The sequence below is a fragment of the Eurytemora carolleeae genome, unplaced genomic scaffold, assembly GCF_000591075.1.
Source record: "Eurytemora carolleeae unplaced genomic scaffold, Eaff_2.0 scaffold511, whole genome shotgun sequence".
Lineage (NCBI taxonomy): Eukaryota > Metazoa > Arthropoda > Copepoda > Calanoida > Temoridae > Eurytemora > Eurytemora carolleeae.
The window spans coordinates 187136-207559 of record NW_019396444.1 but is presented as its reverse complement, the minus strand read 5'-3'; the positions used below and the strand labels follow the sequence as shown (position 1 = coordinate 207559).

Genomic DNA, 20424 nt, shown 5'->3' with positions numbered 1-20424 from the left:
GAAAAATACACTTAAATGCATAAATGCATAAATATTTATTTACAAATAAATTAGAAGAAGTATCTATACTAAAATTGTTTCTTCTGTGCACAGCTGAATAGCCAAGTAGGCCTAAGTAATTTCAACTCTGAAACATTTTTTTTTACTTGCAGTGGGGTTTCTTCGAAATAAAAATGTTGATGTCATAAACATAAAAATATTCTAGTGAGAATTTAGGTTGGTATAATTTACTTTATATAGAGTAATTAATTTGGAGATCACTAAAGCCCTGTACTTTTTCCCTCTCCTTTTACGCTCTTTCTGGTCCCCTCCCCATCCCTCTCAATAACCCGTCCCTCTATACATTTACATCATGTATCTGAGAAAGTTAGGATAAAGGTTGATAATGTTTAGATGCTATATTATCCGTCCTACATTTATTTGTTCACTTATCATTCATTTGATGCAAAAGAAAATCTTAAACTCAAATTATTTTACTGTCATAAAAAAAGACTAAAAAGCATCATTGCAGTATGGCAGGAAGTGTAATAAAACACCCTTGTCCTAAAAAATCCCTAACCTGCACAAATATAGTTCTTTAGAGTGTTTGAAAAAAACCACTGAGAGTACAGGGTACAACCACAGAAAGTAGATACTGTACAACCACAGAAAGTAGAAACTGTACAACCACAGGAAGTAGAAACTGTACAACCACAGAAAGTAGAATCTCAACATCATTGTCCTACAGCCTACACGGGTATAAAATCCAATTCACTATACAATTCGTCCCTTATCAAGTCCTGGTCACAACGTTCAAACCACCAGCATAATCAAAAGTAAAATATCTTAGCAAAAAAAATAGTATTAGTACTTTTTTTCTTACCACAGCACTCGGCAATAACCCTAAAAAATATTAGAATTCTTCACAGGAAAAGTAAGGGAAGATAAGAAATGTTTAAAACAGAAAAAATGGCTTATAGGGAAAAAGGGAAATATCTGGAAGAAAAATGTCTGTTAGGAAAAATGACTTCTCGAAAAAAAGACAAGAGTAAGTTGATTATAAAACCAATTTCCAGGATGAAGATGGCAGGATCCTGTTTATCAGCAGCCCCCGCCTGGATTAAAGAGAATATGCTTCTAGTTGCAACATTCTCAGGTAGGCAGTAGGCAGTAGGCAGTAGACATTGGGCACTAGTTAGTAGGTAGTAAGTAATAGGCCATAGGCAGTATGACGGTAGGCAGTAGATAGTAGACATTGGGCACTAGGTAGTAGGTAGTAGGTAGTATTACATTAGGCAGTGGACATTAGGTAGGCTTATAGGCAGCAGGCAGTAGGCAGTAAGGCAGTAGGCAGTGGGTAGTAAGTAGGCTATGGGTAGTAGGCAATAGGCAGTAGGCAATAGGCAGTAGGTATCTTATATTGGTTCCCTATAACTAGGTGTACTGGTTGGTGTTGTTGCTGGAATGTTACTGCGCCCTCTGGAACTGACAGAGGTATTAATTTCCCTCTAATGTACTCCCTCTAATGTACTCCCTCTAATGTAGTCCCTCTAATACGCTCCCTCTAATGTACTCCCTCTAATGTACTCCCTATAATTTACTCCCTCTCATGTACTCCTTCTAATGTACTCCCTCTAATGTACTCCTTTTAATATAATTCCTCTAATGTACTCCCTCTAATGTACTCCCTCTAATTTACTCCCTCTAATATACTTCCTCTAATGTACTCCCTATAATGTACTCCCTCTAATTTACTCCCTATAATGTACTCCCTCTAATGTACTCCCTCTAATGTACTCCCGCTAATGTACTTCCTCTAATGAACTCTCTTGTGTAGGAAACCATACTACTGCTGGCCTACCCAGGGGAACTCTTTATGAGGCTTCTCAAGGTAAACAACTATTCATTCTTCATCCTTTTATCATCTTCTCGAGGTAAGCAACTATTCATTCTTCATCCTTTTAACAGCTTCTCAAGATAAAAAAACTATTCATTCTTCATCCTTTTATCATCTTCTCAGGGTAAACAACTATTCATTCTTCATCCTTTTAACATCTTCTCAAGGTAAACAACTATTTATTCTTCATCCTTTTAACATCTACTCAAGATAAGCAACTTTTCATTCTTCATCCTTTTATCATCTTCTCAAGGTAACAATTATTCATTCTTCATCCTTTTATCATCTTCTCAAGGTAAGCAACTATTCATTCTTCATCCTTTTAACATCTTCTCAAGGTAAACAACTATTCATTCTTCATCCTTTTATCATCTTCTCAAGGAAAAAAACTGTTCATTCTTCATCCTTTTATCATATTCTCAATTTTTCATTCATTTATTTACCTATCCATCCTTTGATATCTTTCACTTTGTTTTTTCCAATTCATCCTTTGTTTTCCATCATTTATCCTTTAACCTATTCATCCTTTGATTTCGTTCATTTATCCTTTAACCTATTCATCCTTTGATTTCGTTCATTTATCCTTTAACCTATTAATCCTTTGATTTCGTTCAATTATTCTTTAACCTATTCATCCTTTGATTTCCATCATTAATCCTTTAACCTATTCATCCTTTGCATCCTTTGATTTCCATCATTTATCCTTTCACCTATTCATCCTTTGATTTCGTTCATTTATCCTTTAACCTATTCATCCTTTGATTTCCTTCATTTATCCTTTAACATATTCATCCTTTGATTTCGTTCATTCATCCTTTAACCTATTCATCCTTTGATATCATTCATTTATCCTTTAACATATTCATTATTTGATTTCGTTCATTAATCCTTTAACCTATTCATCCTTTGCATCCTTTGATTTTGTTCATTTATCCTATAACCTATTCATCCTTTGATTTAGTCCATTTATCCTTTAACCTATTCATCCTTTGATTTAGTTCATTCATCCTTTAACCTATGCATCCTTTGTTTTCCATCATTTATCCTTTAACCTATTCATCCTTTGATTTCCTTTATTTATCCTTTAACTTATTCAGCCTTTGATTTCGTTCATTAATCCTTTAACCTATTCATCCTTTGCATCCTTTGATTTCCATCATTTATCCTTTAACCTATTCATCCTTTGATTTCGTTCATTTATCCTTTAACCTATTCATCCTTTGATTTCCTTCATTTATCCTTTAACCTATTCATCCTTTGATTTCGTTCATTCATCCTTTCACCTATTTATACACCTAATTCTTTCATTCATCCTTTGATATCTTATATTCATCCTTTAACCTATTCATCCTTTGATTTCCATCATTTATCCTTTAACCTAATCATCCTTTGATTTCGTTCATTCATCCTTTCACCTATTTATACACCTAATTCTTTCATTCATCCTTTGATATCTTATATTCATCCTTTTACCTATTCATCCTTTGATTTCCTTCATTTACCCTTTGACCTATTCATCTTTTGAATTAGTTGATTCACCTGTTTAATTATACATACATTGTCATTCTTAGATTTTTATTTTACTCATCTTTTGTCTTTTTTCATTCATTTATTAATCTTTACATTCTAAAATCTTTTATTCATTTTTTCAAATTTGTATTTTTTATTTTTTTCATTTACTCGACAATTCATCAACTATTCATTTTCATCAACTTTGTTTTATGAATTTATGAATAAGAAATTAATATATACCTTTCATTATTATTCATTTATTTGCATACACAACATGTTTTCAAAGCCTTCAAATATGTTGAGGAGAATAGATGAAAAAAAATAATAAAAAAATAATAAATTCGTAAAATTTATAAATTAATTAAAGGATTTAAAATCTATTTTGTACCTGATTTATCTCAAATCCGTGACNTTATAAAATACTCAGAAGTCAGAGCACAGAGCGTTTTCATATTTGATTCTGATTTTATTCTGTATTCAGATTCTTTAATTAAGATAAGAATAACAATCAATAACACTGTTATTTTGGTTGGCAGTGTTATAAAGTTTTTATCGAGAAGGTTTAAGCCTTTTAAGATATAATTAACATAATCTAAAAAGGCGAGAACCTTCAAGATATAGAGAAAATGTAAATCCCAAAATTGTATACCACCTCGTGCCAAAATAATAGTGATTTTATGAAATGTGTGTCTACTTGTCTTATTTCAATGGCTATTTCTAGATCAAATAAGTTTTGAAACAAAGCAAAAGTCAAAATATAAAGTTGATTTCCATTTCCTTTTCATTTCAATTGACAAAAAAAAATAATTTTAGAAAAATATCCAAATTTTTTTTCAGAAAATCCGGGAACCAATCGTTATGAAATTCACGATGAAGTGAGGAAGAATGATAAAGTACACAATCGTTTCATGAAATTATTTAAACTTAATTTACTATATTTCAAATATTTAAATTATATTCAGAATTAATTTGTATTTTGATTATTGAAAAAGCTGTTAAAAACAGTGCAAAATAATTATTCAAAATATTCAACGTATATATACATTTTTTAATAAATCATGAACTTTTGCATTATTTAAAAACCTTCTTCCTTACACATTTCTTAATGCAAAAATAAATTAATTTTTAAAAACCATTTTCTTATCATTTCAGCTGATGATACTACCACCTAATTACTGGATCTGCTAGTCTCAATGCTAAGGTAAAAAAAGTTTAATAATTTACTTATTTTCTAGTAAATATTTGTATACCTTTGCAATGTTAATTTACCTGCTTGTGAGTATTTTTTTCGTTCATTGCGTGAACTTATCTGGTTGTTTCTCTGAGTGATTTATTAATATTTCAGAAAATTTACATGATTTCGGAATGGTGAAAAGAATTAATACAATTTTGTAAAAGCTCAGGGGTTAAAATTTTCATCCTTAGTTGGTAACCCTGTTTAATAGAGATAGCAATGTTCTATTTTCTGTGTTTTCTTTACTTGTTTACTTAGATTAGATAATTGAATAATTTGATGTAATTGTACTTTTCCGGTTTTATTGGAACTAATTCTAATACTTTTGTACTTATTCTTTACAGTTGTTATAAACTTTTTAGTTCCGTTTTATCAGAAAAGTTTCCGGTATTTCCTTGCTCTCTAGTATCACGAAAATATAGGAAAAATAATTATATTTCCTTGCTCTCTAGTATCACGAAAATATAGGAAAAATAATTATATTTCTTTGCTCTCTAGTATCATGAAAATATAGGAAAAATGATTATATTTCCTTGCTCTCTAGTATCATGAAAATATAGCAAAAATGATTATATTTCCTTGCTCTCTAGTATCACAAAAATATAGGAAAAATGATTATATTTCCTTGCTCTCTAGTATCATGAAAATATAGGAAAAAATAATTATATTTCCTTGCTCTCTAGTATCACGAAAGTATAGGAAAAATAATTATATTTCCTTGCTCTCTGGTATCACGAAAATATAGGAAAAATGATTATATTTTCTCAATCCGTTCTCTAATCCTTTAGGCTAACATGGATTTATAGAAAACTTGATAAATCTGGATAATTATAGATTATCCTAATCTTCTTTTCAAGGTCAAGAGGGATGGGGGGGGAGGGTGGGATTATGATGCTTTTTCAGATATGATAAAAAAACAGGTTTGGTAAATTGTAATTCAACATATACCAGATTTTTTTGATTCTGTCTTGTCATAAAACTTAAACTTATAAAATACTCAGAAGTCAGAGCACAGAGCGTTTTCATATTTGATAACCTACAATCTTTAACGCTAAAATACATACAACATACTTGAACATATTTTCTACTCTTGTTTATATTTTAATAGATTATAGATTCAACTTTCAATTTTCGTGAAAAATAAGAATATTGTAGATGAACGGCATGATAGCCCTGAGAACCATCGTATACTTCATCAGCACCTCCCTGCTCTCTGCCCTTGTTGGTCTGGTCCTGGTTATCCTGGTGCACCCAGGAAACCCGGAGACAAAATCCCTTCTTGGATCAGGTTCGGTATCTATATATATGAGTAGTAATCTCTGTTTGTATGTCCGATCATAACTCAGAAGCACCTTGAACATTTGCTTCGAACTTTGGTTGGGAAACTCGAACCCAGGAAATGTTCTTTCCTTGGTTAAACAGTTCTAAGTTAGGTTTAACATTTTTAGCGAAAGAATAGTTTCCAATCAATGCTGGGTTCCTAGTAGCTTTTAGAGACATTATTTCTTCAGATTGAAAGAATATGCAATTGTACAATCTATATATGTAAAGTTGTAATCTCTGTTTGTTTCTTTGTTCGATCATAACTCAGAAACCCCTTGACCGATTTTGATTAGAGAACTCAGGAGACCCACGGGAATGTTCTTAGGTTTGGTTTTGTGATTATAAGTTGAGTGGGTTGGCTTTAGTTTCCCGGTAAAATCGTTCAAGTGCTGGTAAACGACGGGAGTAACTTTTAGTAACCTTGGCAGCGATGGGTTCCCAAGCTAGTATTTTATAAAATGGATTCCGATACCCTGTATACCCTTGCTAAACAAAAATAATATATTATTTATATATATATATAGATGTATATAGCAGGTCGTCACCAATATCAAGTGTGTGATACCCACCTTAAAGTGTATCTCTGTTGTTATTGCGTGAGTTTGATATTAAGATTTGAAAAAGAAATACAAAAATTAAATCTTTATAATGTATGTATAATGTACAAGGTTGAAAACCCAGCATAACCTGGAAACTAAACTTTCTTTATAAAATCAACTTACCAAAGTTATAATTTTAAAACCAAATTCTAGAACATTTCCACGATTCTCCTGGGTTTCACATCAAAATTTGAGGCAAATCGGTCCAGGGGGTCATAAGTTATGATCGGATATTTGAACAAACAGACTAAACAGCTTACTACTTTATTTATAAAAATGATGTTTTTAAAATTTAGTGTATTCTAAATCTATATCTTTGAATATTTGTTTCAGGAACCACAGAGGAGAAGAAGGTTGATATTCTGGACAATTTCCTGGATTTGGGCAGAAATATATTCCCGGACAATATATTCCAGGCTGCATTCATCTCGGTCAGGTTCTTGTTCTCATCCTCACAAACCTTATCCTTATCCTGTCCTCATCCTCATGAACCTTATCCTGTTCTTGTTCTTACAAGCCTTATCCTGTCCTCGTCCTTAAAAATCTGCTCCTGTCCTAAACCTGATATTGTCCTTGTCCTTACAAATCTTCTCCTGTCTTAAACCTGATATTGTCCTCGTCCTCACAATCTTATCCTGTCCTCGTCCTTGCAAACCTTATCCTGTTCTAGTCCTTACCAATCTTATCCTGTTATAGTCCTCACAAACCCTATCCTTTCCTAGTCCTTACAAACCTGATATTGTCCATATTCTACTCCTAAACCTAATGTTGTTCTTATTTAAGGGCAGTTTAAATTGCACCCTGCGACCGACGGATTTCCCGACGCTCTAACACCCTCGTGCATATTCCTAAACCTGATATTGTTCTTATTCTATTCCTAAACCTGATATTGTTCTTATTCTACTCCTAAACCATATATCGTTCTTATTCTACTCCTAAACCTGATATTGTTCTTATTCTACTCCTAAACAGGATATTGTTCGCATTCTACTACTCATTCTTCTACTGTGGTAGGCGATAAAATCAATATAATGAAGACAACTTTCTTAATCAAGTTTTTGTTGTTAACAAGCTTTTTTCGGATTACAAGTTCGCACGTGATAAAAGAGAAGCTTTTTTAATTGACAGCTTTTTTAAAAGTCTAAGTTAAAATAGATTTGCAATTTCTTCTAAAGAGTCTTTAGATGCGTAGACATCAATATTTTGACCATGAGAAATTTTAAATTCAAATTCTTTGAATCAATCTTTCAATCTTTGGCATCTAATTCAGCAAGATTTACAATCACTGTAAAAATAAATTTACTGCGATTAATATTTTATACTGTAAACTTACAGGCTGGAACCAAGTATGATAAAGTACTGCTCCCCAATTCTACAGTACAGTACATCAAAACTCTTGGTACAAGGTAAACATAAACCAAAAAACAGGAATTATTGTTTCGGGGTGGGGGGAGCAATTTTTTAAAAACTTTAAAACACGAAATTGTAAATTCAATGGGTGGGCAGGGGCGTACGAGTGGGGGCCGAGCCTCCACCCCCTACGCGTGCCCCCTGACGGGGGGGGGGGGCACGCGTACTCATGGGGGGACTCTTTTAATATCACATCTGCTTGCATTTACCTTCCTCAGGCAATCTACATTCATAATTTATGATACAATATGAATTAATCCTATGAAAAATAGATAATTTTTTAGAAACATTTCCATCTATATTTTTCATCCCTTGAAGCTTACACCACAGTATTAAGAGGGATTGCCTGATTTTGTGCCCCCCCCCCCCCCCACCCTTGGCAACATTGCGCCCGCCCCCCGTAATAAAATTACTTAAATAATTTATTACCGCTTGTAATATGGAAGTGTGTATATGATCGAATAGTTTACATAGTTAAAAAATGTATCAATATTATTTTCAAAAATGGGGTTTTAGGGGGGGCACAATGTTGCCAAGTACTCTAGTGCGCCCCAGTGGGTGGGCAATGTCCCTGAGGCCCCCTGTTTAGTGTTTACGCCCCTGAATAAAAAATTAATTATTTATGATTTGGTTAGTTAAACAAATATTTTAGGAACGGAACAAACACCCTCGGTATAATCTTCTTCTGTCTGTGCTTCGGTACAGTACTTGGTTCATTACCTACTCGGCAGGGGTCTCCTGTTATTCATTTCTTCAAGGTTATTGACGAGGTAAACTTATAATAAGCAACATGAATATTAAACTATTGAATAGAAACACTTGAATACAACTAAGAAGTCCAATGAACACAGTAATTGCGAAGCACACATGACCCATTAAGCTTGTTAGGTAAAACTGTCATTCGATAAGTGGAGGGGAACGCGACCCGCACCTGTTTGACATCCAACCCGCAGATGACGTCACAAAACGGATTTGCGGCAAGCGCTTACCCCTATGCCGTCCGACCCTCACAAGTTGGTCTTCGGGCAAAATGTCTTTATTTGTAAAGGCAATTATTATCAGCTTAAAAATTGTTTTTAATTTCTTTTAGGCCGTGTCAGTCAGGCACGACTGGTTTTAATTGAAATTTTATAATTTCAAAATATAAATCTTAATTAACTTAATAATAATAATGGGATGTTCAACGCCAGTGCACTCACGAAAACGGCTAAGTCATTGCAAAAATAATACACTTTCAGGAAGAAAATGACTCGGGCCTCAAATGTATTACAGTGACAATATTTACTTTTCATTTTTAGCATTTTTCAGACCATGCAAAATATTTAAAATTCTACAATAAAAGTAAATCCACACTAAAATGTTGTTTGATCTGTATTTTCAAAACTATCGCTTTATTCAGCAGGTAGATGTGCTACTGTTACAAACAAAAAATATCAGGAATAAGTTTATTTTATGATAGACACTTGACGTTTTTTATAAATTTAAATTTATGCTGCATTCGTCTATAATTAGCATACACAAATTAAGAAATTTTGCCGGAAAGCCAACAGGTGAGGATTGGACGGCATAGGGGTAAGCGCATTCCGCAAACCTGTTTTGTGACGTCATCTGCGGGTGGGATGTCAAACAGGTACGGGTCGCCTTTCCCCTCTATTTGTAGCATTCAACATAAAATACAAAGAGGAGTGCTATTCCACAGTTTTACGGGTCCTAAGACATTAGAATGTCTCTAGAAGGGTCTGGTTCATTTGATGTCCCGTCCCGTTTTGCCTGGCATAATCTGTACTTGTAATGTACAGCTCGCTCTAGCTGGTTAGATGTCGGTCCGGTCCTTGAAATGGACCAGACTAAACAGCGACAAGTATAACTGAATAATGAAAATGATATGTTTAGGTAATAATGAAATGATATGTTTAGGTAATAATGAAAATGATACGTTTAGGTAATAATGAAAATGATATGTTTAGGTAATAATGAAAATGACTACTGGCATCATGTGGTTTTCTCCTCTGGGCATAAGTTCTGTAATCTGCGGAAAAATTCTGGGAGTTGCGAATATTATGAAGTAATTTTAGAAAATATTTTCCATCGTGACAATGGCATGCCTGATTCACAAAGAAAACCTTTAAACCTTCGTCTGAGCAAAAATCATTACGCAATCTATGTTTTTTTTTTACAACTTGAAAATCATTAATTGTGAGTTCTCTGTAACCTAAATTGCGGATGTACGGACTACGGATACATGGAAAGAAACTTTCAGATTTGAAAAATGACGATATCTTCCTCATTGTTGCTCAGACAATGGTTGTAAACTGGATATGCAATTCTTAAAAAGACAATTGAAATTACGTTAGCAGTCCCTTTATAGTCTTCAACATGTTTTTCTTTTACATTTCTAGAGGGTTCAGGGAATATATAGATCGCAATCTTTCTTAGAAATAGAACTTTTATTTGTAAATATCTTCTACTGATACTTCTACTATCCAAATAATTTTTTTCATTAAACAATGTTAATGCAAAAAAACATGAATTTCAAAGGAAGGATATTCACATGGATTCTGGCTGCTATGAAAAGTTGTATCAATTTTCCAGACAGGGTAGACTTTGAAGTGTCGCAACGCTTCACGCTTAGATTTTAACATTTTGATTTCACTTATGTGATTTTGTAGCCCTAAACATGCACATTTTGGAACTATAAAATACTTAGTTTTAGCATCATTTTTTTAAGAAGTAATTGTCAAAATTCTCATCGATTTTTGCGTGAGTTCTTGCAATCTTTAGATTTCACAAAAAAGGAAAATGATTTATTTGGCGTACTATCCCATTTAAGTCGTATTCTTTAAAGTCAATTCGGTTCTTCAAACCGGAGTTTACAGTGTGGGGGGCCACAAAGAGCAAAACTAAAATTTATTAGTTTCGAATTTGTTTTAACAAATATTTATCTAGTTCCATCAATCTGGCTCCGCCCCGGGGAAAATAATTTGACAACAACAAATTTTAATGAACAAATATTTTTGAAGAAAAGATAATAGGGTTTATTGTGCAGAGTGATGTCCCAGCTCGGTCTCTTCATTGCTACAGTCTGCTCCGGTATCTTTATATACCAGTTCACATTCTTACAGGTAGGTAGATAGATAGATAGATAGATAGATAGATAGATAGATAGATAGATAGATAGATAGATAATTAGATAGATAAATAGATAGATATGTAGATAGATAGACATATAGATAATTAGATAGATAAATAGATAGATAGATATATAGATAATTAGATAGATAAATAGATAGATAGATAGATAGATGGTCAAATTTATTTTAAACTAATGATTCATTTGATTGACAGGCGATATACTTTGTGTTTGTGAGAAAGAATCCGTTCAAATTCTGGTGGAATCTACTTCAGTCCTGGATGACCGCATTCGCTACAGCATCAACGTAAGCTGACCCTGATTAACACAATCTATAAATTTTTAATGTAAAGTTAGACATTTATTTACATATAGATGTTGACATATGTCACATATCTCTTTATTTTCCACGAAACAAAATCGAAAACTTTCAAGGTTTTTTGAGTTTTCGAATGAAAACTTGGGTTTACAGAAAAAGTTTGAATTTTAATCGGCCATATCTGTTCCCTTTAAACTTACTAAATAGTTTGGCCTGAATTTGTGTTGTTTTAACATAGATTTCTAATAGATCACACATTAATATTTATCCTTAATTTTGCAACGATTTCAAATAGATCGCATTCGCATCGCATCTTACATTTGCATACATTTACAAAATAACTTTTTAATATTTCACGCGGAATTTGCGTAAATGACGTAGGATTTACTTTGACGTAGATCTCCTCACGTGCATTTTCTTATTTAATATGCCAAGGCCTAGATGTGAGAGGCCTGAATGGGTTAAAACTAAAAAAGAACATCTGTCCGAACAAAATTGCAAAATTACTTTTCAACGCAGAATAGGACAGTCTGAAAGAAATCATTTACACTACAAAGAGATTGAAACTTCAGATACAACCGTAGGGAATATAATCTTTTCTTTTATTCTTCGTTTTGTCACTCTGTGCAACAACAAGATTTATTTATTTCTATACATTCATAATTATTTACAGTCTTATATTCCAGGTAAAATTCAAACCAACAAAATTTGTTATCTACAATTTAGCGAATAAAATATAAGAAAATCTGATAATTGAAACATTTGTTTTTAGAGCCGTTGCTCTTCCCATCACCTTCCAGTGCATGGAGAAGAACAAAGTTGATATCAGGTAAACTTAACCATCAGTGCATTATCCTCAACATCTTTATCATCATCATCACCTTCATAATCATAGGAAACAATAACATCATTATTAACAGTTTTGTGAGGTGGGGTGGGGAGTGTGTGACACCAGTTTTCGTTAGATCACTGTCCACAACCAGTAACTGGATTGGTGTCCACAACCAGAAACTGGATTGGTGTCCACAACCAGAAACTGGATTGGTGTCCAGACTGGTGTTTCCGGGTTCAATTCCCGTACTCCACACAAACCTTTGGTTTCAAAAACATCTGAAGCCGACATCTGGTTCAGCAGTTTTGACCACCTGACGGATGTAGGAGGACAGAGAGGCGGCTGTCAACAACTCTCGCAGCGAAAGGGTGCGTGCTTTTTACTCAAGAAGAAAGAAGCTTTAAGTGAATGACGATGAAGAGAGGAATGGTGGACAAACAGGGAGAGTCATACGGTTGCCAGCTATATGTACCTGGGGGTATCCAATCCGGGCTTACGGATGTTAGGAAGCAATGAGTATCAGTATGGCACCGGGGCTCATTCTAGTATATCAGAAGAATTCCTGCACTCTATATTCTCAGGCCTAAGAAGCCCTAAGGCAGCTGGAATCTTGTAAACCCTCTTCTCAGAATGAATGAAGCGTGGATAGATGAATGTGCTGCAAGATTACAACCCCTGGTAGATCAATATAAACCCAGACAACACCAAACTTTCTCAATAGGAAAAATTCCGAGATTTGACCATAACAACCCGCGGTCATGTCTTGGAGACAAAAAAAATCTCTTTTAAAAATTATTAACATCATAAGAAACACTTAAATCATCATTCATTATCACAAGAAACAATCACATCAATATCATCCTCACCATAGGAAACAATAACATAATTGTCATCATTTTCAAAAAAAAAAAAAATAACATCATGATAAATATCACAAGAAACATCAAGAGAAACACTAACATTATCATCATTATCACAAGAAACAACCACATCAATATCATCATCACCATAGGAAACAATAGCATAATTGTCATCATTTTGAAAAAAAAACAATAACATCATGATAAATACAAAAGAAACATCAAGAGAAACACTAACATTATCATCATTATCACAAGAAACAACCACATCAATATCATCATCATCATAGGAAACAATAACATAATTGTCATCATTATTATCACACAAAAACCAATAACATAATTATCAAGACTTTTTTAATACAGCTTAACCCATAACTTCAGAATTCTAAAGAAAATGTCGTTTTCCAAATCGACGGATAATGAAATGTTGCAGATATTTAGTTTTTCAATTGAATAATTATATGGAGCTCTTTAAAACTGTTTCTGCATATTTCATGGTTTTTTTAACATTACCGAGATTTAGGTATAAAAATATAAACCCATATTTAAAAACTTTAATTTAAATTTAATTTAATTAAAAAAAGACGACATTTTATAAATTCCTTTGATTCTCCGAAGTTCTAGGTTAATCTGTATAATTATAAAATCATCAATATTTTCTCTAAACCCATTTTATTATTTTTCAGGATTTCCAAATTTGTGCTGCCCATCGGTGCAACTGTGAATATGGACGGAACTGCGCTGTTTGTAACGGTCGCCTCCATCTTTATCGCTCAAATGAACGATATTCCACTCAACGCTGGTTCTTACGCAACTGTTGTGTAAGTTACCTTGTAATTACATTACCAGGTATAATAAATACCTAAAACAGAAAGGGGTTTAAGAGAAATTAAAAAAATTTAAAAAAAATAAAAATTCTGAATAAAAATGTGAATGTTCAGGTTGACCTCTACAGCTGCAAGTGTAGCGTCTGCAAGTGTACCAAGTGCAGCTCTGGTTCTCATGCTTATTGTACTCTCTGCTATTGACGCTCCGTATCAGGGAACTTAAGAAACTTGTTTGAGCAATTTATTTTAATACAGTGGTAGGCGATTATATCGATACAATGAAGACGACTTGTTTAAAGTTTTAAATGTTAACAAGCTTTTTACGAATCAAAATTTTACAAAAGCTTTTTTATTTGACAGCTTCTCCTGACTTCTATGTTTAAGTGTATCCGTGCTGTATAACAGATTGATATAAATCAAAATTTAAATCGAAAGTCGTCTTCATCGTATTGATATAATCGCCAACCACTGTAGTTTGTAGCTAAAAGTGAGTGTAAGCGTAATTTCAACTTTTCAAGTGACTTTTCACGTGACTTTTCAAGTGACTTTTCAAGTGACTTTTCAAGTGACTTTTCAAGTGACTTTTCAAGTGACTTTTCAAGTGACTTTTCAAGTGACTTTTCAAATAACTTTTCAAGTGACTTTTCAAGTGACTTTCCATGCAAAGATGGCAATTTCCGATTCACAACGGTACTCTTGAAACCTTTGTACGATTAATAATCTGGAGGATATTGTCGTTTCTCGAGGTTTAAACGTGTTTATTTCTGATAATACTAGTATGGTTTTCTGCAGTAGAAATGCGCAAGTAAATTTCAGCGAACCTCAGTTCAAAATTAAAAACATTCATTTCTGATTCGTATTTTATCAGACAAAGCTTTCAAGGGAACCATTTTAAATAATGCCATCTTGCATGTAGGGTCACTTAAACACACGCTTACAGTCCCTTTAACTTGATGCATTAAGAAAGTTTGGTCAAGGATTGCACGTCGAACTAAACAATCTGAATACATCAAAGTCTCCATAGTTTCTCTTTGTTCCAGGACGTTTCTCTGCTCTGGGCAATAGATTGGTTTGTGTAAGTAATCTTTAATAAATTTCTATAGTTTATGATTATAAAGCTACAGTAGTTCTAATAAAGATATATGTCGCTGATATATAAATATATCTACAATTATATTCAGGGCAGCACATTTTACAAGTAAATCAGTTGAAAATTACAAAAGAACAGCGATATTCCATAATAAAATTAAAAGACGACAATAACTGTACTGTTTTCTAGTAATCCATGGTACATATTTACTAGGGATCGGTGCCGTACAACTAACAACATGCTCGGAGATGCGTATGGGGCTGCCATAGTGGAAGCATTGTCAAAGTAAGTGTTTTAAATATATTTATAATAATTGTTTTCTCTTGCTTTCGAAGTTTTCTAAAAAATGTATTTTTCAGTTGTAATTTTCTGAGATCACAAAAGACAAGAATAAAGTCCCGGACAAATAAAAATTCTTTGAGTTTTTGTGGAAAATATGGGTCATCCGTTTTTTATTCTATTATGTATGACCACAAAAGAACTAGAACAACTCTACAGTGAGACCCATTAAACTATGGAATAGGAAGACGACTGATGTTAGACTCAAGTTTAGATTTCAAATGAGCATATAACACGCCATTTATCCAGCGTAAACACTGCATAGAACCATTACATTTAATTACTTGATTTTTAAATAGCTACCTGGCAAATATAGTACTACCCCCAAAATCAAGAATACGAGAGTTTTTTCAACAAATCTCCAGATTCTCGAGCACCCTCGTACCCCCTTGCACGTTCCTGATTTAAAATGCGTTCCCGACTACGAACGCCTTCCTGATTTTAACGTTCTTTTTAAGAAATTTCCGTTTGTTCCACGTTTGTTCTTTTAATTATCGTTCAAATACTTTTAAGGACCCGTTCTTTGTATTCGTTTTTTTCAGAACGATCGTTCTTGGCAATTCCGTTAGTTCTCGTTCCTCAGGAACGACGCCCAGCCCTATCCCACTGTATGCTAAACATAATGTTCTCCAGGAAGGAGTTGGCCCTGATGGATGCTGAAAAGGAGATGGAGGAGAGGAAGGAAAAGGAGAAGGACGAGGAGGCCAACATCAACTTCCTCAAGGAGTCAATCGGATCAAAGGTATGTACATTTTTAAAAATGATTTTATATTTAGAACATAGAATATAAATGTGAAGTATTTCGAATTGTTATTTTTTCATTTGTTCATTAGATAATATATATTTCAAACTAGATTTTTAGAATAATCCAAAAGTGGGATTAGTAAGGAAATAGCTTTTAATTAGATATTGTCTTTGTCAAGAAGTATACTTCTTTTATTAACAAAATAATGTTTTCATTTTAGTCTCACGATTTTTCTTTAGATTTGAAATCCTAGTTTATTGTTTAGATGTTTTGTAACGGGTGTAGTATTAGAATAAACAAGGTGATAGGTAGATATGTGCAACCACTTTTCATCCTAACTAATCTAACATAAAATCTGATAATTAACACAGCGCAGGCTTCCCTTGGTATTTTGCTACATTCTCAAAGCTTGAAAACTTGAATTTAAAGATTTTACGAAATAATAAATTTTCTTAAGAAAAATTGAAACAAAATCATAATTAAATTTGATTTGAAATAAACCTACCAAATGTTTAGAATTATCTGCATTTTACTAATCATGAGTTGTGTTGTGACTAACATTTTTTACTTATATTACGTTGGCATTTTTTGGAAGGTGGTTTTCAGGAACCCACTCCAAGGGGGTTTTAATTATATTTTATATACTAATTTACGAGTTTCACGTTTGATGTTGCTGACTAAGCAATAATGAACCAATAATATTGCAGGATTCTGTTGGAGTTAGAATCAACCAATAATATTGCAGGATTCTGTTGGAGTTAGAATCAACCAATAATATTGCAAGATGCTGTTTGAGTTAGAATCAACCAATAATATTGCAGCATGCTGTTTGAGTTAGAATCAACCAATAATATTGCAGCATGCTGTTTGAGTTAGAATCAACCAATAATTTTACAGGATTCTGTTGGAGTTGGAATCAACTAATAATATTGCAGGATTCTATTACAGCTTAAATTAACCAATATTATTGCAGGATTCTATTAGAGTTTAAATTAACCAATAATATTGCAGGATTCTCTTAGAGTTTTTATAAACCAATAAGATTGCAAGATTCTGTTAGTTTAAATAAACCAATAATATTGCTGGATTCTGTTAGATTTTAAATAAACCAAAACGAGATTGCAGGATTCTGGTAGAGTTTAAATAAACCAATAGTATTGCAGAATTCTATTGGAGTTCAAATGAACCTATAATATTGTCGGATTCTGTCAAGACGTTTAATGCTTCTGTTGGATTGCAATTAAACAAATAACAGGGCAAAATTCTGTTGGATATTAAATAAACCAATGGTATTGGAGACTTCAGCTTGACTTTTAATACCTTATATTGCAGGATTCTGAAGAAGAAGACCTCATTGGAACTAAATCTCTCTCCAATGGTTCAACTGTAGCTGTACATGAGGTAGAAACCCATGAGCGCCGAGTGCTTCTTGATTCCAAACTTTAAATCAGTTTTATTCTTCAGGTCATCATCATTGAAAAATCTGACAATCTGAAAATGGTTGGAAAGCCAGAAAAGGGCAAGTTTGCATTGTAGGATGGAACACAATATAAGATGAGAAATATCAACACTATACACTATACACACGGTATACAGGAAGTTAGTCAAATTAGTAATCAGACAAATATAAACTACTACGCCATGCTTATTAAACTTATCGACTACCCTGAATCAGTGTAAATCTAATGGCTACGTTTAAATAACATCAGTCAACATTTAGTCCATTATGTGTAAATCACGATGTGAAATATATACAAGGTGTTTCACTAAACATGCCAGTTGAGAGACGACTTAAAGAATAAAGGTTTTTATTTTTTCTTTGAAAACTTTCTCATGTCCGTGTACCTCCTATAAAACTTTAAAAACAACAACGAATTTCGACGTTTGGTTAATTTTGGTTTTATTGAAGAAATTAACGTTTAAAAGATATTAAAGCTGTTTTAGATGTCATATTTGGCGAAACACCCTGTATTTGATGTACGTAATATATCTAACTATATGTACCATTAAGAATACTTATTTATTCTGAAAAAAAAAATAATAATCATTTCGTATTGTTGTACCTCCATTATTTAAATTAAAGAGGTATTTTGTATACATTTCTTCGCATAAAAATTTTAAAATACAGGTGTTTAAAACAGAGATCTTAAACAGGGCGTTTAAAACAGAGATCTTAAACAGGATGTTTAAAACAGAGATTTTAAACAGGATGTTTAAAACAGAGATCTTAAACAGGGTGTTTAAAACAGAGATTTTAAACAGGATGTTTAAAGCAGAGATCTTAAACAGGATGTTTAAAACAGAGATCTTAAACAGGGTGTTTAAATAGAGATATTAAACAGGGTGTTTAACACGGAGATCTTAAACAGGTGTTTAAAACAGAGATCTTAAACAGGGTGTTTAAAATAGAGATATTAAACAGGGTGTTTAAAATAGAGATCTTAAACAGGTGTTTAAAACAGAGATCTTAAACAGGGCGTTTAAAACAGAGATCTTAAACAGGATGTTTAAAATAGAGATCTTAAACAGGATGTTTAAAATAGAGATATTAAACAGAATGTTTAAAACAGAGATCTTAAACAGGATGTTTAAAACAGAGATCTTAAACAGGGTGTTTAAAATAGAGATATTAAACAGGGTGTTTCAAACAGAGATCTTAAACAGAATGTTTAAATCAGAGATCTTAAACAGGGTGTTTAAAACAGATATCTTAAACAGGGTATTTAAAACAAAGATTTTATACAGGGTGTTTCAAACAGAGATCTTAAACAGAATGTTTAAAACAGAGATCTTAAACAGGATGTTTAAAATAGAGATATTAAACAGGGTGTTTAAAATAGAGATATTAAACAGGATGTTTAAATCAGAGATCTTAAACAGGGTGTTTAAAACAGAGATCTTAAACAGGGTGTTTAAAATAGAGATATTAAACAGGGTGTTTAAAATAGAGATCTTAAACAGGTGTTTAAAACAGAGATCTTAAACAGGGCGTTTAAAACAGAGATCTTAAACAGGATGTTTAAAATAGAGATCTTAAACAGAGTGTTTAAAACAGAGATCTTAAACAGGATGTTTAAAATAGAGATCTTAAACAGGATGTTTAAAATAGAGATCTTAAACAGAGTGTTTAAAACAGAGATCTTAAACAGGGCGTTTAAAACAGAGATCTTAAACAGGATATTTAAAATAGAGATCTTAAACAGAGTGTTTAAAACAGTTTCTTTTAATTACAACTTTTCAAAAAATAATGTTTTTGATCTGAAAATCTCTGGAAATGTTTAGAGAAGACAAAGCGAAACCTTATTTTGTAAATTACGGGAAACAAGGTGTGCATTAGGACTGTACAAAACTATTGATGTTTTTATGCTCAAACATTATCTTTAGAAAACTGATAAGCATAAAACGTTGAGGAACTGTACAGAAAATATTTAATTGGAAATTGCAACATAAACAACACGTTAAAATCATCTAGAGTTTTCCTTTCTGAACGAGCGAATTTAATTATGCCAAGATAGGAACTGAACGTTTTTGTTGGGGGGGGNCCTCTTATACGGCAAAAAATACTAAAATTGTCTTATATTCGTTCTAAAGGGAGGTTTCCGCGTCAGTTGCCCCCCTTCCCAATTACACGGCCTTGACTGTAAACTCCTTAAAATATTTAATTTATAAAAGAATGATTGTACCCTAGTTTCATTGTACTATATGATATTACATGTTTATACTGCTGATTAATTATATTAATTGCTCGTATGTATAACACTATGAATTATAAATATTTTTAAGTATATGTAGCCCGTGATCCTATTATTGTAATTAATGTTGTGCATTATGATAAATATTTATTAGTTGTCTATATTTATAGAATTAGAAATAAACTGTTATTTAATCAGGATACAAAATATCAATTGGAGTTCGGACGGGTTTTGCAGGAACATTGCTGTGTCACGCTAAGGGCTACAGCTGTAGACAAGTGGCACCCCACTTAAAGATTGGCATTATTAGTAACAATGTATTTGATATCTCTTGCCAATAGTTAAGGAAGGGGGTAGCCACAAGTCGTTCAAACAGCTTCATCTTTTTTGGAGTCACATAATTAAAGGGGTTGTATATATATATATATTATAGTCGCAATTTCAACTTTTCAAGTGACCTTCCATGTTTGAAGGGTCACACTCACTTGGGTTCGATTCACAATGGTCACCTTTAACCCTTTGTTTCAGTAAATATTATGATAACTCTGTCGTTCTACCATGACATTTATAGTTTGTGCTTACGGGTTTCCATGAAAGTTTTAAAAGGGGGTGTAATGTATTCAAATTTATCAT

General features: G+C 32.7%; 1 protein-coding gene and 1 long non-coding RNA gene across 2 annotated transcripts; both read left to right on the top strand.

Moving 5' to 3' along the window:
* The first annotated feature begins 614 nt into the window (after positions 1-614).
* Positions 615-17818, top strand: LOC111703422 (excitatory amino acid transporter-like). The gene is given in 22 exon segments (XM_023475363.1): positions 615-815; positions 1056-1135; positions 1418-1473; positions 1817-1870; positions 4541-4554; positions 4556-4589; positions 5778-5910; positions 6878-6975; positions 7880-7950; positions 8607-8724; positions 9922-10019; positions 11001-11076; positions 11300-11391; positions 12176-12232; positions 13785-13919; positions 14040-14139; positions 14966-15000; positions 15229-15300; positions 15988-16096; positions 16365-16400; positions 17432-17500; positions 17564-17818. Coding segments are annotated over 21 exon segments (1608 nt in total). The 5' UTR covers positions 615-815; position 1056; the 3' UTR covers positions 17636-17818.
* A 365-nt stretch (positions 17819-18183) lies between these two features.
* LOC111703423 (uncharacterized) lies at positions 18184-18708 on the top strand. The gene is made up of 2 exons (XR_002765610.1): positions 18184-18227; positions 18549-18708. It is a non-coding gene; the product is annotated as an uncharacterized LOC111703423 (long non-coding RNA).
* Positions 18709-20424: the final 1716 nt, after the last annotated feature.